This window comes from Anolis sagrei, chromosome 2, assembly GCF_037176765.1.
Source record: "Anolis sagrei isolate rAnoSag1 chromosome 2, rAnoSag1.mat, whole genome shotgun sequence".
Lineage (NCBI taxonomy): Eukaryota > Metazoa > Chordata > Lepidosauria > Squamata > Dactyloidae > Anolis > Anolis sagrei.
Window position 1 is genome coordinate 113907764 of NC_090022.1, and position 14163 is coordinate 113921926.

The window sequence follows — 14163 nt, forward strand, 5'->3', positions numbered from 1 at the left end:
AAATCTTCAGAGCTGTTGGGAGGAATTTGGGTGTTATTACTCATTTGCTTTATTTACAGGGGAGTACAGAGAAAAGAACCTTTAATTACACTACTGTTGCTTCTAATAGAGCACCCGTCTGCAACACTTCTTTAGGAGAGTTTGTTATTTCTGGCTGTTGATATATATTAGTGGATATCCTTTTTCATGTTCCCAATACCAATTTTGTTGTTAATAATTTTATATGCTTTATTTTACATTTCTGTTACGGCCTGTGTCTAATATTGATGGAGAAGTGGGTTTTTTTCTTCTTTAAATACTACACTGTATGTCTGACTTTATTCCTTTATCATCTGATGTGACCTTAAGTTGCAATCTGCTGCTTGCCTGCTCAGTTCTCATTTGTAGAGTTGAAGCCATCCATTCAAAATGCCTTCATTAGTTTATATAAAAGGTGGCATTTATTTTTAGTCCTTGCTTCTGTGGAGCATGACGTATTCAGATTTTCAGAAGCTGTTGTTTGTTTATCTCTTGAGGAAATGACTTGGGGGGTTATTTAACCTGGGCCTGCTTGGGAGTAGGGAAAAAGTCAATATTTTCAGTGCCAAGAACTACTTCACTTCTTTCCTTTATGTCTTTTTTCTAGGGTAGTCACAAAGAAGACAACCATCTCCCCTGGTCAAACAGAGCCAGGGAACTGTGACTATCTTTCTAAAGGTAGTACAGGAAGTACATCTTCTGGGGAAGAGCAAGCAGGTTCTCCAGTGCCTCACTCACCTGTCTCCTCAACAAGCTCAGTTTGCAGTCATGATCCTGCACTTGACAAAAAATTTACTGATAAGCAGGACTGGAATAAAGAGTCCCGGAACAACTCTGAGGAGTGCCAACCTGCTTCAGAGCCTGTGCCTTCCCCATTTGTCCCATTTGTAGGTGATGGACAGCGTCTGGGTGGCAGCTCTCCTGTAGAAATGATACCTTCAGTGTCAAATGTGCCAATGTCAAATCTAGCACAATCTTTGTCCAGTCCTGGAGGGCCTTCCAAACCAAAGAAGTCAAAGAACAGTCAAGGAAAACTAAAGGAAGAAAAAGAGGTAGTAGTTTGGCTTTGTTATGGTTTTCTGGTATAGAGGAATTTTCTCTGCTTCTTTTCCTTTAGAAATGTTTCTGTAGATGTGCAGGAGACTTGTTATTATTTACAGATTCTACTCCATCATCCTAGAATAAACCACTGGCCTATGGCCTCTGACATTGATGGATGGGAGGTAATTTGGAGGGACATTTGTCTCTGAGCTGTTTAACTTGATAGTTTGATTAAAGGGAAATTAGGTGGTAAGGAAAGTTGGAACTAATATCGTTCATCAACATGCATTTTAACACTTTTCTGAGTTAGTAAGGGTTAGGTGGTAAGAACAGGGCTGACAACACAGATTTTTGGGTTTTGCTATACAGAATGGAAGTTTAAGCTCTACTACTGAACTGTTCTTTCATGACCAGAAGCAGAGTGTTAATTGTATAGCTATGCTGAAATCAAAATGGAACTTTATTTATCAAAGTTTCCTTCAGTGTTGCTTGTATTTCCAGAATGGCTTCCATTGCGAGATATTATTTAACTTTTTAAATTTGTGAGAACATGGTTGCTGCAAAACTTTATCAGGATGGAACCATATCAAAAGTCAGTGGAGAAGATGATGACATTGAGGCCTTAATTGACTCTATCCCCCAGAAAGTAGGGCTAACTTGATGGAGTGATTACTGTCCCTTGCAATAAGTCTTATCTTTAATAGTTTTCTTTGAGAAATCATTTTATTGTGGAGTTTTTCCTGCCTTTGTTCTTACTGGTTGACCCTTTGTTCTTACTGGTGACTGAGGTATCTCAAAAAAGAGAAATAAAGAAAATAACTAATAATAGTAGCAGCAAGAGAAATGTGTGAAATCTACTGGAATTGTGCTAATACAAGCAGTTCCCAAGTACCAAACAAAATTGATTCTTAAGTTGAATTTGTAAGTCAGAACAGGCACATTTTAACAGTGTTATTCCAACCATATATATATGAATGATTTGGATAGCATATGGAAGGTTTAACACCCCTGTTGTGTTTGTTTTCTTGTCTGTGTCCCTGTTCAGATGATTTCGCCTCATTTTCTGTCCCTGTTATAATTGGATTTTGGAAAAAAATTGGTTTCTTGTGGAAACAAGAATTGGCAATGCAGCTTCAGTGGAGATACCTTTTCCCCATGATAACTCTTCCAGGAGTGAATTTCCCTTCCTAGAGGTAGATTTCTCTCCTCTTAGCTATGAGTTGTCTGTAAGTTAGATATTTGCAACTCAGAGACTACCAGTATACTAGAATTACAGCCCCAGATGAAGTCTAGATAAATCTTTCTGGCTTTCTCAAGAATGCAATTAGGCCTTGTTGACTAGTGCTTGAAATGAATCACAAACATTTTGCTAGCAAAGTCATGAGTGTCAATGAGCATGTGGAATTAGATTGTCTTTGTTGGAATGTAACATTTGTCCACTCCTAGACACTTCCTATAGTTTCTTAAGCTTGTCACTATGGAAACCTGTTCTTCAAGCTTGAGAGGGGTCCTTATGCTCCCTAGATGGCGGAATGCTTAAGGGATGCCCCTGGAGTTTGGCTTTTCGGGGCGCACAGCGAATTGCTGACTTGGGAGCAGCTGCAGGTTCTGTTGGAGGTTTCCCTCTCTCATATTAAACAGCGTGTGACTTTGACTGCTGCTTTCAGACCCTTTGATCTCGGGTGCCTTTGCCGCTGATTGATTATGTTTCGCTCCGCTCTCCATTCCTTCCATTCCCTTGTCTTGCTCTCATCAGCAGCCTCAGAATGGGGCTGGCCACATGGCATCTGCTTTTTGTCCCTTTTCAGTCCAGAGGGGAAAGAAAAGAAACCCTGAAAACAAAACAAATTATTTTTAAACATCAAAGGTCCATTTTAGCAAAAGAATCTTCCCATTAATGTTGTGCCTGTGTGTGGTTTTTTGGATTTGATGGAAGAGACGGGATAAAATCTGTGCCGGCGTCCCTCCATTTCTGTGCTTGGGATGGTTTACAGACAAGCTATGCTTTGACTTTGATGTCAGAACATTAATTATTAGTAGGTAGCTTTACTCCAAATTCCCCCAGAGATCAGAGAGTTCCTCACTGGGTAGAGGAGTTGGGTTTGCCCAGCACCTTGTTTTAAAGGCACAGCCTGCACTAGTATTATTTTTCTTTTTCCCATGGGCTGCAAAAATTCAGTAAGTCTTTAATATGTAGCTTTCGGTGGCATGATCATAGTACTAGGCTTATAATAACCTATAATAATTTTGTTGATTTGAAGCATTTCTTGGGCAAAGTTTGGTTAAAGGAGCCAGTTCTTGCATGGTTATTTCCCCTTCAGAGCCTTTTGTAATGGGTTCCCATAATGGAAAAACCATCTCGTTCAAAATAACAAGACATTGAAAACATAGTTGCACATGCTACATATGCATCATGACCGGTTCTTGTACATTTTCTCTGATATAATCAGATCATGAAGCGCATCTAGCAACTGAATGAAAATGGTAGGCATTGAAATGCTGCCCAAAAGCCCACTTGCAGCTCCCCAGCCGAAGCCAAGAGCTGACCTCCTAAATAACATCACGTGGGATCTGCTGGAAAGGCTTGGTTGGCAGGAGGTCTTATTCATTTTATCTCCACTTTTTACAGCCATCCTTAGCGAAATTGGAAGTTGCCAGTGTATTGATCATATTTGACAGTCTGTAGAAATGAATGTGCTTCATTAATTCTGTTTTCAAGTCAGTTATTTGTTTCTAGACATAGCCCTTCTGATACTTCCTTTATTTATTGAACAGTTAAGAGGAGAACTGAATGCTGACAGCTCTTAATTTGGAACTATGTCATACTAAGCCAGAACATACTTCTCAGGGGAACATACTTCTCAGGGGAATCTAGACTTGGTTTTCTCCAGCTATTGAAGAATGGCATTTGTCCGATGATGAACTCAGTATTATCACATTTGAAGTGAACAAGTAGAACACAAAAGCCCAACTCAGCTAGATGGGCAGTAAGAAATTATAAAGTGAGCCGTACATAAAGGAATGTCACAATTGTGACACAAAGTTGTCATTTTAATTGCCTCATTCTGTTTTCTCAAATGAATGTTGACTTAGGCTTTTAATCATTTCTTTATGTTTTGAGCTCTCTGGTTCTCTTTGTGAGGTCCTGCTATGACTGTTTTCCTTTAGTTTGACACTTTTAGAATAAATAATGATTTTCAGACTTGATGTTAGCTGGCGGACCACGATTCTAATCTCTTCTTAGTCTCAGGGAAGAGCCTGGACATGGTGTAGAATGTATCCATCCCTCTAAACTTCCTTACAAAGAACCTGTATTTTGGCCATATATGACTTGCAGAAATTGGGTTTTTATAGGGTTTTCGGACTGTATGGCCATGTTATAGAAGCATTCTTTCCTGACGTTTTGCCTGCACCTATAGCAGGCATTCTTTCCTGACGTTTTGCCTGCACCTATAGCAGGCATCCTCAGAGGTTGTGAGGTCTTGCAGAAATTGCTTCCTCCCTTGTGAGTTTGGCTTGGAGCTCACAGATGTAGAAATAAGAAAAAAGAACGTAGAATGGTGCCTGGGACTCATTCATTTTCACTTTATGATGAAGTTGCACCTAATGGCTGGTTTCTTTAATCAGTAATTGTGTTTTAATAATAAAAAAAACATTCCAATAAATTATCTTGGTATCTAGAGAGGAGCAACAAAGTGCCCAAAGTTTTGTGCGCTGAATGTTCCCCTTCTCAGTAACTCAGGAGGAGAAGCCTCCCGCTCTTACTATAAGATATTTATCTGTCCTGTGCTGTTGCTGCCAGTGTCTACACAGCCGGAGTTAGGCGACAGTCGTCTTTGCAACAGGACAGATTGGCAGGTCGTGGGTACTCCTTGTGCTTTCTGCCCAGGGAAAGCTACAATCAGGCTCCTTCACCCTCTAGTTAGGCCCAACTCTCGTCAACTTTCTAAAAGTAGCAGAGGGTCCCACCCACGCAACCTCACTCTTTTAACTTCCCAAATTACCCTCTGGTGCCCACAAATAGAGGAAACCTTGCCTTGTAATTTGTGTTGTCTCTACTGACAATTGAGAAAGACTCCTTCTATTCCCAGAGGTCTTGTTCGGGGTATGGGAGTGGGGTGGTGCAAAGTGAGGATCAGATAGGACAGTAGATGTCTGGGGATGTGTGGGTGGCAAAGAGAGTAGAGACAGGGATGTACTAGAGACATTATGGCGTGGGGATGTGGGTGCGATTATAAATAGGAACATCCAAGTTCATGGAGTCTGGGGTCAGGCTAGGCAGATCATTGACGATCACCTTCAAAGCATCTTATTAACTATACAGACCAAGTGGTGCCATGACTCTTTCCCTCTAGATTCATAGAGTTAGTCAGACAACAACTTGGTTGCATACCACCCTCTCTAGCTCATCGGAATCAGCAAGATCTAGTTTCAGACTGAGGAAGGATTTGTACATTGGTGGAATAGAAACCTGAAGATTCTTGTTTGGAATGTAATATAGGGTATAGTACAACACAGAGAACCAGTAGGGTGTAGTGGTTTGAATGTTGTGCTAGGGCTCTGGAAGACCAAGGTTCACATCTTTGCACAGCCACTGAAGCCTTCTGCGTGATCTTGGGCATTTTCTCTGTTTTAGAAGAGGGTAATGGCAAATCTCCTTTGACTAAATCTTACTCGGAAAGCTCTAGGGCTCCATCTACACTGTTAAATAATGCAGCGTGAAACTGTATTACACAATCAGTATAGATTAATATAATGAAGTTCAATGCAATTAAACTGCATTATTTGAATCTACACTGGCCATACAGTGCAATTTCAAACTGCATTATATGGCAGTATAGATAGAATAATATAATCATATAACTGCAAAAGACCACACACAGGCCATCCAGTCTAACCCCCTTCCATGCAGGAAAAACACAATCAAAGCACTCCCTGGGTTGCATTAATCTGTCCTTGACACAATGGCACATCACCACAAGAAACAGATCTTGTTGTGCTATAAAATGTGTTCTACCTATGTATAGTCTGTTGGCTTGTGAGTGTGATAGAAGCAGTCTGTTTTTCTTGCTTATTATTTCTGGAGAAGGATTTCCAAGTTGTTTAGTTTTTCCAGTGTCTGTGGCTATCTGTTACTTCTCTGACGGTTTGTTTGGTAGGTAGTCCTCCATAGCCAACATATTTTTTGTTGTAGGACCTTTTATACTGATGAGTACAGAGACATTGTGACTTAATAAGCCACGTAAATACACAAAATTGGGATGGTAACAAATGTTACATACGGTATTGTAGTTCATTATGAATACACAAATTTTCTAATTAGCCTCTTGTTTAGTGGTATAAATTTATTTTACAATAGCAGCTAGGCAACTGAAATAGCTCAAAAACATATTTGAATGCAGTTTTCCTGCTTCTTGGCAGGGGGTTGGACTGGATGGGCCCTGAGGTCTCTTCCAACTCTATGATTCTATGATTCTAGGTGCTATTTTGTAAATGCGGATATCTGCGGGATTTTGTGGATTAAAGCAACATAGCTTCTGTTTTGCATTGTCTTGCAGTGTTTGGAGCGAGAGCCAATTGTGTGCCATCCAGATTTGCAACATCCACTAGGCTCTATCTCGCAAGACCTTCCTGATGAGTTCTTTGAGGTGACAGTAGATGATGTGAGGAAACGTTTGGCCCAGCTCCAGAATGAAAGGTACATTTCTTTCTCATTAGCATTAAATGACTCCTCTTAGTCTGTTTCAAGGTCTTGCTGGTACAACATGTATCATTGTGTGGTTATGTGCCAGCCTGATTTCTGAAAGAATTACAGCAGTTGACTACAGTAAGAAAAATACATCTCATCTCCTAGTTATGCTTTGTATCCCCATGTTTTTGGAGATTTGGGGGCTTTTATTGCTTTCCAACCAAGCAAGTGTATTCTCAATATAGAACTCTTCAAAACCCCTCAGTCTAGTTTCAAATCAGATAAAGGTAGAATGTTTTCTCAGAAATAAAGATCTTGTTTCAAATGGATGCACTCCCAATTATTTGTGCATAGCGTTGAAGCCCTAAGATGGACTCAGGAGTAAAAGAGAGACATTTTGCACTGAATATGCAGTCTAGACAATGGCATTTTAATGCTCACATTATGTGTATGAAGCTTTTTATCTTTAAAAGAAAAAAATCCCTACCTTTCCCTCTTTTATAGCCTATTCAGAACAGGGTCCAGTAATTTTTCCATGCACACATATTTTTGTCCCTTAAAAATTGTATATATAAGTGGATCACAATTCCTTGCATCCTGCAAGGCTAGGAATTTATTCGTTAAAATAGAATTTTCCTAACTGATTTTTTTTTGTTTCCTGCATCCTGTAGTTTTTCAGTAAATCTAGTGAATTCATCTAGGTCACAAAATTGCTAGAAATTCTTTCTCTACTTGTAGTTGCTTAAACAACTCTTGCATAAACACTGGAAAGAGTATAGACGACTGGACAACAAAGTTCATGGTTTCCTTGTTTGCTTATTGGCAGTCCCCTATAGATCTCTTTGATCTTAGTGTAAGTCTCGTGTGCTAAACCAAAAAGTAAATCCTTGTCACTTTCAAGTCAGGATTTTTCTTTCTCCTTTTTGGAATGGTGATACTGTCTGGTTGAAAACTAGAATCCTCAGTTACAGGTGAAAGGCTATGCCCAGAGAATGGGACCTGTCACAGGGAGGAATGCAACTGGAGATCGGAGAGAATATGAAAATGTGGGAACAAATGAGCCGTGTTCTCCCACAAACTTCAGGCTGCCCTAGAGGAGGTTCTTGTGTTGCAGTTTGAAAGAATGAATTTTATTGTTAAGGTCACAGATCAGGAGTTTAAAACATTAAAATCAGAGGGTTTAAAAAAACCCAGCAGGAGTGTCCTATCCTTGGAAAGGAATTGCTGTCATGCAATTGCAGGAGAATATTAGGTGCATTTGATATGAACATTATAGAAATAATATTCTCTATTTGTGTAATATATTGTTGTTAGGTCTCATTGCCATTTTAAAAGAGAAATAATGATTCCAAAACTAACTTTTGGAAACTAACTTTACTAACTGTTGTGATAATTATCACACCGGGAATTACTTGATTGTTGTATTTGGCTTTTTCAAAGAACATGGAAAGAGTAATGCAGACACAAAAGGATTAGAGTGACCATGGTTTCTGTGACTAATGTTTGGAGCCTTTTGCACCTGATCAAATCTCTCTGCAGCTAAGTGGAACATTTTCAACAGGAACTCTGCTGATTAAGTGTGCATATCTAGATGGGATTCTCACAATCTCCCTGCTGCTTTTTGTCTGCCAATGGAATCGCAGCTCTTTTAGGAATTTCTGCTCATTTGTGCCTTAGAATAGGCTTTGGGTGCATCTATACTGTAGAATGAATGCAGCCTGACACCACTTTTACTGCCATGACTCAGTACTAAGGAATCATGAAAGTCTTGACCCCATCTACAAAGGGACTATAATCCACTTTGAAGTGGATTAAGAGAGGGGTTGTCCTGAGGGAGCATCTTTTGCCATGGCCAATCTCAAGAATGCATATTGACCCATTTCTATCATGTCTTCTGTTTTATGTTCAGTGAAACATACAATTTCAAGTACTGCCATTTAGATTAGCCACAGTATCAATTATTTTTACAAAATGCATGGCGATCTTTATAGTCATTTAAAACTCTTGGTAGCTTGGCCTCTCCATGCCTCAACAACTAGTATCTTGTTGCTCCATCTAGATACAAGTTGTCCTGGACAGCCATCTTATCTTTGATCTCTTACTAAGTCTTAAACTTGTCATCAGTCTAAAGTTGAACATCAAACCCATACAGCCTCTAGTTCATCATCACCCATTTGTATTCAAAGCTGGAACAATCCTTCCTTGGGGAGAGCTGACTGGTCACCTTCCTTAGGAAAGTACAATGAATTATGTTCATAGCTCAACAGAGATAGGTGTCCTCTTGGGGACTGATAGCAGCAACCAAATGTATTTGTTCACCTATGCCAGTAAATCCTTCAGAAAATATTCATTCAATTCTCCTAAATGTGATCTTTCATTCAAGTTTTTCTGTTTTTTTTCATGAGGAAGGATCATATCTACCTCCTCACCAGTATGTGTTCCACAGTCCATTAGCTTTCATAGTCCATCAAGCCTTAGTCAACACTGTGGAAATGGAGGTGCACCTCAAACATCTTACAGCATATGGCTGTTGGACTACTGCTGAGCAACAGTTACACATCAACATGCTAGAGCTTGTGTCTGTCTCTGAAGGCGCTGTATGCATTCAAATGATTCATCCACTGATGCAAATAGTTGCCAATAGTTCTGCAGTGGCCTTCTATGTGAACAAGCAAAGTGAATTATGTCTCCATTCTCTTTTTTCTATTATACCCATATGTGAGTACAAAGAAGATTATGTTGCTTACCTGTAGTTCTTTTGAATGAAAATTATGAACTCACACAGCCTGCCAACCTTTCTCTTGATTCTGCTACTGCTGTGGACCAGAAACTGCAGGGATCAGCAGAAATCTCATCTAGATATGTGCACTGGGAACTGAAGAAAGTTCCTACCAAAAAACAACATCAGTTCTAGGAGATTTTGAGTACTGAACAACTTATGAGTGACTTGAGGAGCCAGAGTTACAGATAAGCAAGCTGTAAGATTGTGTACTACTGACTTTTGCAGAAGTACATTACTATATCTATATTTTCATGCATTGTTCTTCCTTTGAAGATTACTTTTAAAACACATAGAAGTTTTTAAAGGGATCATTTTTGTTTTTTTTTAAACCTTCAACAAAGATTGCTATATCATTTTTAGAGTAGATGGAGATATATTGCAGAGCTGGGATTTAATTGAGAAGGTTGTAAGAACACTTCTAAGTTGTTTTTGTATGCTCTCTGATTACAATATATCCTTTCCTTCTCAGAAGTTTTTTTGAATCAACAATTTCAGTTAAATGTCAGATGAATCAAACTTCCCTTTTAAATTTCCAATCATTCCTTTGGTATTGTGGTATGGCATTCCATTGTACCATCGTTAAGTTGAATTGAACTTTATGTTTAAGTTTTATAGAATCATAGGGTTGGAAAGGTCCTCATGAGCCATAAGTCCAACTCCTTGCTCAGTGTAGGATCTCCAGCTGAAGTATTTGACTTTCTTTTGGTATCTTCAATTGAAAGGTTTGGTCTTCTTTGGGGATCTATCAGTGCTTCTTTGTATAAATGGTTTTTTGTTTTTTTTTGCATCTTCTGTTGAAGGTTTTCACCTTCTTTGGGGATCAGTAGGTATATTCATATACTCAGCAAATCTCCTTTTCCAACACTAATTTTCATGTTATTATGTTCTTTGGAAACCGAATGAGTCATACAGGTTAAGAGGAGTGTGTGAAAAGCATTTCCAAAATATTAGTACTCATATAAGGAATTGGCAAACCATCTTTTAAGCATTTCTTGCCTAAGAAAACCTTATGAAATTAGTGGATTGCCATACATTGACAGATGACCTGAGGGAACATGCACACATACAACTGCATACTCATTATGTACTTTAAATATATATATTTGTTACAATTTCTTTGAAAATGCAACAAGAATACCCCCCCCCCCAAATAGCAATGAGTATTTTCATTTTGACCTAAAACAAATTGTACAACGTATTATTTTGAAAGTTCATCTGAATTAGCTGTGAATACATGCAGTGTTGATGCACACTACTTATTTTGAGACATGTTCAGACTTAATCAGATATGTGAATGGTACTTAAGCCAGATGAAATCTAGTAGTGCAGTTATGGTTAAAGCAATTTAGTCCTAAGAGTTCTTTTTAAATTGGTGTCTCTTTTACCACTCTCTATTTAGAACAGATATAAGTGCTTGGTTCTGTCTGTTAGGAAAATTTCTTACACAGAGGTGGATGATGATAAGCAGACTGTCAAAATGTATGTAAGCTTATACGATCTGAAGAGAAACCAGAGTATGTATGTTGATGTTAGCTGATAGTTAGCCAGTTGGGTAAAGTAGCAATACAGCTGGCTGTTTTGATGTCTTGACTGTATTGGCTTGCTAAGTATCTGGTTTTTCTAGGAAGCGTTTGGAAGAAGCTCCCTTGATGACACAAGCACAGCGAGAAGCTCAAATGAAGGAAAAGTTAGAGCGTTATCCAAAGGTAAATAGAACCCATTATGGCTTCCCTGGGAAGAAGTAAGTTCCAGAGTTGAAGGGCAGCCACTGAGAGAGATGGCCCGCTCCCTCGTTCCCATCAACTGAGCTTCAGATGGAAGTGGGACTGAGAGGAGGGCCTCTCCTGAAGATCTCAAGACCCAGGCAGGTTCATACAAGGGAATGCAGTCGGTCAGATAGCCTGGACCTGAACCATCTAGGGCTTTAAGGGTCATAACCAGCACTTTAAATTGTGTCTGGTAACAGACTGGCAGCCAGTGAAGCTGCTGCAACAGGGGGGCTGTCCACTCCCTGCAGCCAGTCAAGTTAGCAACCTGGCTGCAGCTCTTTGGACCAGCTGAAATGTCTGAACACTATTCAGAGGCAGCCCCACATAGAGCGCGTTACAGTAATCCAGATGAGATGTAACTAAGGTGTGTACCACTGTGCTGTCGCACGCTGGGCCTGTGCATCAGACTGTAGACAGGACATACATTCTGTGTGCCCAACGGGACACCGGGGCTGCAAAGTTCTTTATTGATGAAAACAAACAGGTACTTTAAGGTTTTCTTAACAGTCTATTGGCTCTTTCAATCTTGTCCACAGGGAACAGGCACTCTCTTCTTAAATGTAACTAATGGGGAAATCCTTAACTTCTAATCTGGGCAGTCTGTCTTTGCCTCTGTTGGCGTGGAGCCCCTACACCCAGTACCAACTGCTTCTGGCTTCCGCGAGAGACCCTTACCAAGCAGAGCTTTGTAGACTTCTAAGGGAAAAGGAGTTCAGGTTTCGGTGATGGCTGGCTGAAGTCCCTCATCAAAGGAGCTGAAAGGCTGTATGATCCTCGGCCAAGCTGTGGGCTGTATAACCCCGGCCAAGCTGTAGGTTGTATATCTCCCCGGCCAAGCCGTAGAAGACGAAGCTTTCTACAGGAGCTCTTGGTATTATGTCCTGCATGAAAGCTTCTCTGTGTGGACTGAACCCAAAAAGGCTCCTATTCCCTCCAAAAACCCAAAAAGGGGGCGGGACCAGGGAACCTAACTATAATTGACAGGTGGCTTGCTCTATGATTGCAGCCAAAAGAAGCCACCTATCTGCAGAGTCCCTGAAACTTAGGACTATAACAAACATTAAATGCAAAGCAAACAAAATTGGAGCTCCTGGTACAGCTGTACCTGCACAGCCACTATGGCCAGATCTGGCTTCTCAAAGAATGGACGCAGTTGGTGCACAAGTTTTAATTGTGCAAAGGCCCCCCTGGCTTCTGCCGAAACCTGGGCCTCCAGGTTCAGTTCTGAGTCCAGGAAGACCTCTAAACTGTTGACCTGTGTCTTGGGGGAGTGTGACCCCAGCTAGCACAGACTGGATCCCTATTCTCTTATCTGTCTTCCGATTGACCAGGTATACGTCTGTCTTGTCTAGATAAAGTTTCAGTTTGTTTGCCCTCATCCAGTCCATTACTGGTTTAGGGTCAGGACAGCTTCCTTGGCATTAGGTGGAAAGGAGTAGTATAGTTGGGCGCCCTCTGCATATATCTCCTCCTGCCCTGTATGACTCCAACGGCTGCCCCATGAGTCTGGGGACTGACTCCCTCCTTAAAAAAACACATCCTTCCTGTATGGAGCAGGCTAACAGATTATGATTCTGTACTGCAGTCAGGGGGCGAGACTTGCCTAAAGTCACCTGTTAATTTCATGACCAAAGCAAGATTTGAACTGGGACTTGATTCATATACAGATTTATCCACTCTATCACCTCAGGAATCCACTCTTGTTCTTTACCGGTCCCAGACAGAGACTGACCTTCAACCATAATCGAGCCTTCATAAAAGAATGCAGATTCTTGAGATCTTACTTCAAAATACTAAAGTCATATTTTAGTTTTCGGTTTATCTGAATAGATGTCTGCTTTTTTTGTCTTCAATTAGGTGGTGTTGAGGGTTTACTTCCCAGATCGTCATATTCTCCAGGGCTTCTTCCACCCTTGTGAAACAGGTAAAAGTTCATCTGTTGCCAGTATAAGAAACATTGAAAGAGAAGAACATTTCCTTGCTGCTGAGCCTAGCGTTTGCCTCTGGAAGTATTTTACATTTTAATGGAACTAGTTGCTTTATTTGGGTATTATTTTCAAAGCTGAGAACATATGCACTGTGTTGTTTGGAGGAAAGCTAAGCTTGTTCTCCAGGCTGGGTATGTTCCTCCTGACAGCTGCCCAGTGGCTTCTTTTTCAGGCCATTTACCACAACATTAGTCATATCGAGATGAGGCTGCTGAACAACAGGGTGTTGTTCCAGTATGGTTTCAACCAAAGCTCCAGAGCTGGAAACACTGAAGTTGGAGAAAATTTAAATCAACCACCCTTTTTAAATGTGCCAAGAACCAAAATGAAAACCATTCTTCCTGCACCTCTAAATAGCAAATGGACAACCCTTCCCAGTCCACTTTGGGGCATAAACTCAATTTTCTGCCCTTATTTTGCACCAGTTCATGTCTATGAGACCAAATGTTCAGTTCTTCCAATGAATGCCTGTTCCTTCAGAGACCCAAGAGTAGCCATTTATGCGACCATCCCCATCAGCTGCCTCTGTCAGGCCTTCTCAAAGTACATTTCTGCAGTTTTGTTCCTTGGTGTAACATGTATATTTGCCACCTTGTTCCCAGGTTATTGAGTTGAGGTAATTGGCAAATTTTGTTTCTCCCATCCACTGTCCTCCCAATATTAATGCAGCTAAGATAAAAGATAGACCCTTTTGAACTGTGGTGCTGGAGGAAAATTCTAAGAGTGCCTTGGACCACAAGAAGATCAAACCAGTCCATACTCCAGGGGGGACAAAAACGACTGCTCACTGGAGGAATGGATATTAGAAACAAAGATGAAATGCTTTGGCCACATAATGAGAAGACAGGAAAGTTTGGAGAAGACAATGATGCTGGG

General features: G+C 40.4%; 1 protein-coding gene across 1 annotated transcript in view; it reads left to right on the forward strand.

Moving 5' to 3' along the window:
* The window catches only part of ASPSCR1 (ASPSCR1 tether for SLC2A4, UBX domain containing), a 76237-nt gene that overhangs the window by 39250 nt on the left and 22824 nt on the right, over positions 1-14163 (forward strand). The window contains exons 7-10 of the mRNA XM_060764854.2: positions 626-1070; positions 6618-6757; positions 11155-11236; positions 13157-13223. Of these exons, the coding sequence (XP_060620837.2) occupies positions 626-1070; positions 6618-6757; positions 11155-11236; positions 13157-13223 (734 nt within the window). The remainder of the gene's footprint in view (positions 1-625; positions 1071-6617; positions 6758-11154; positions 11237-13156; positions 13224-14163) is intronic.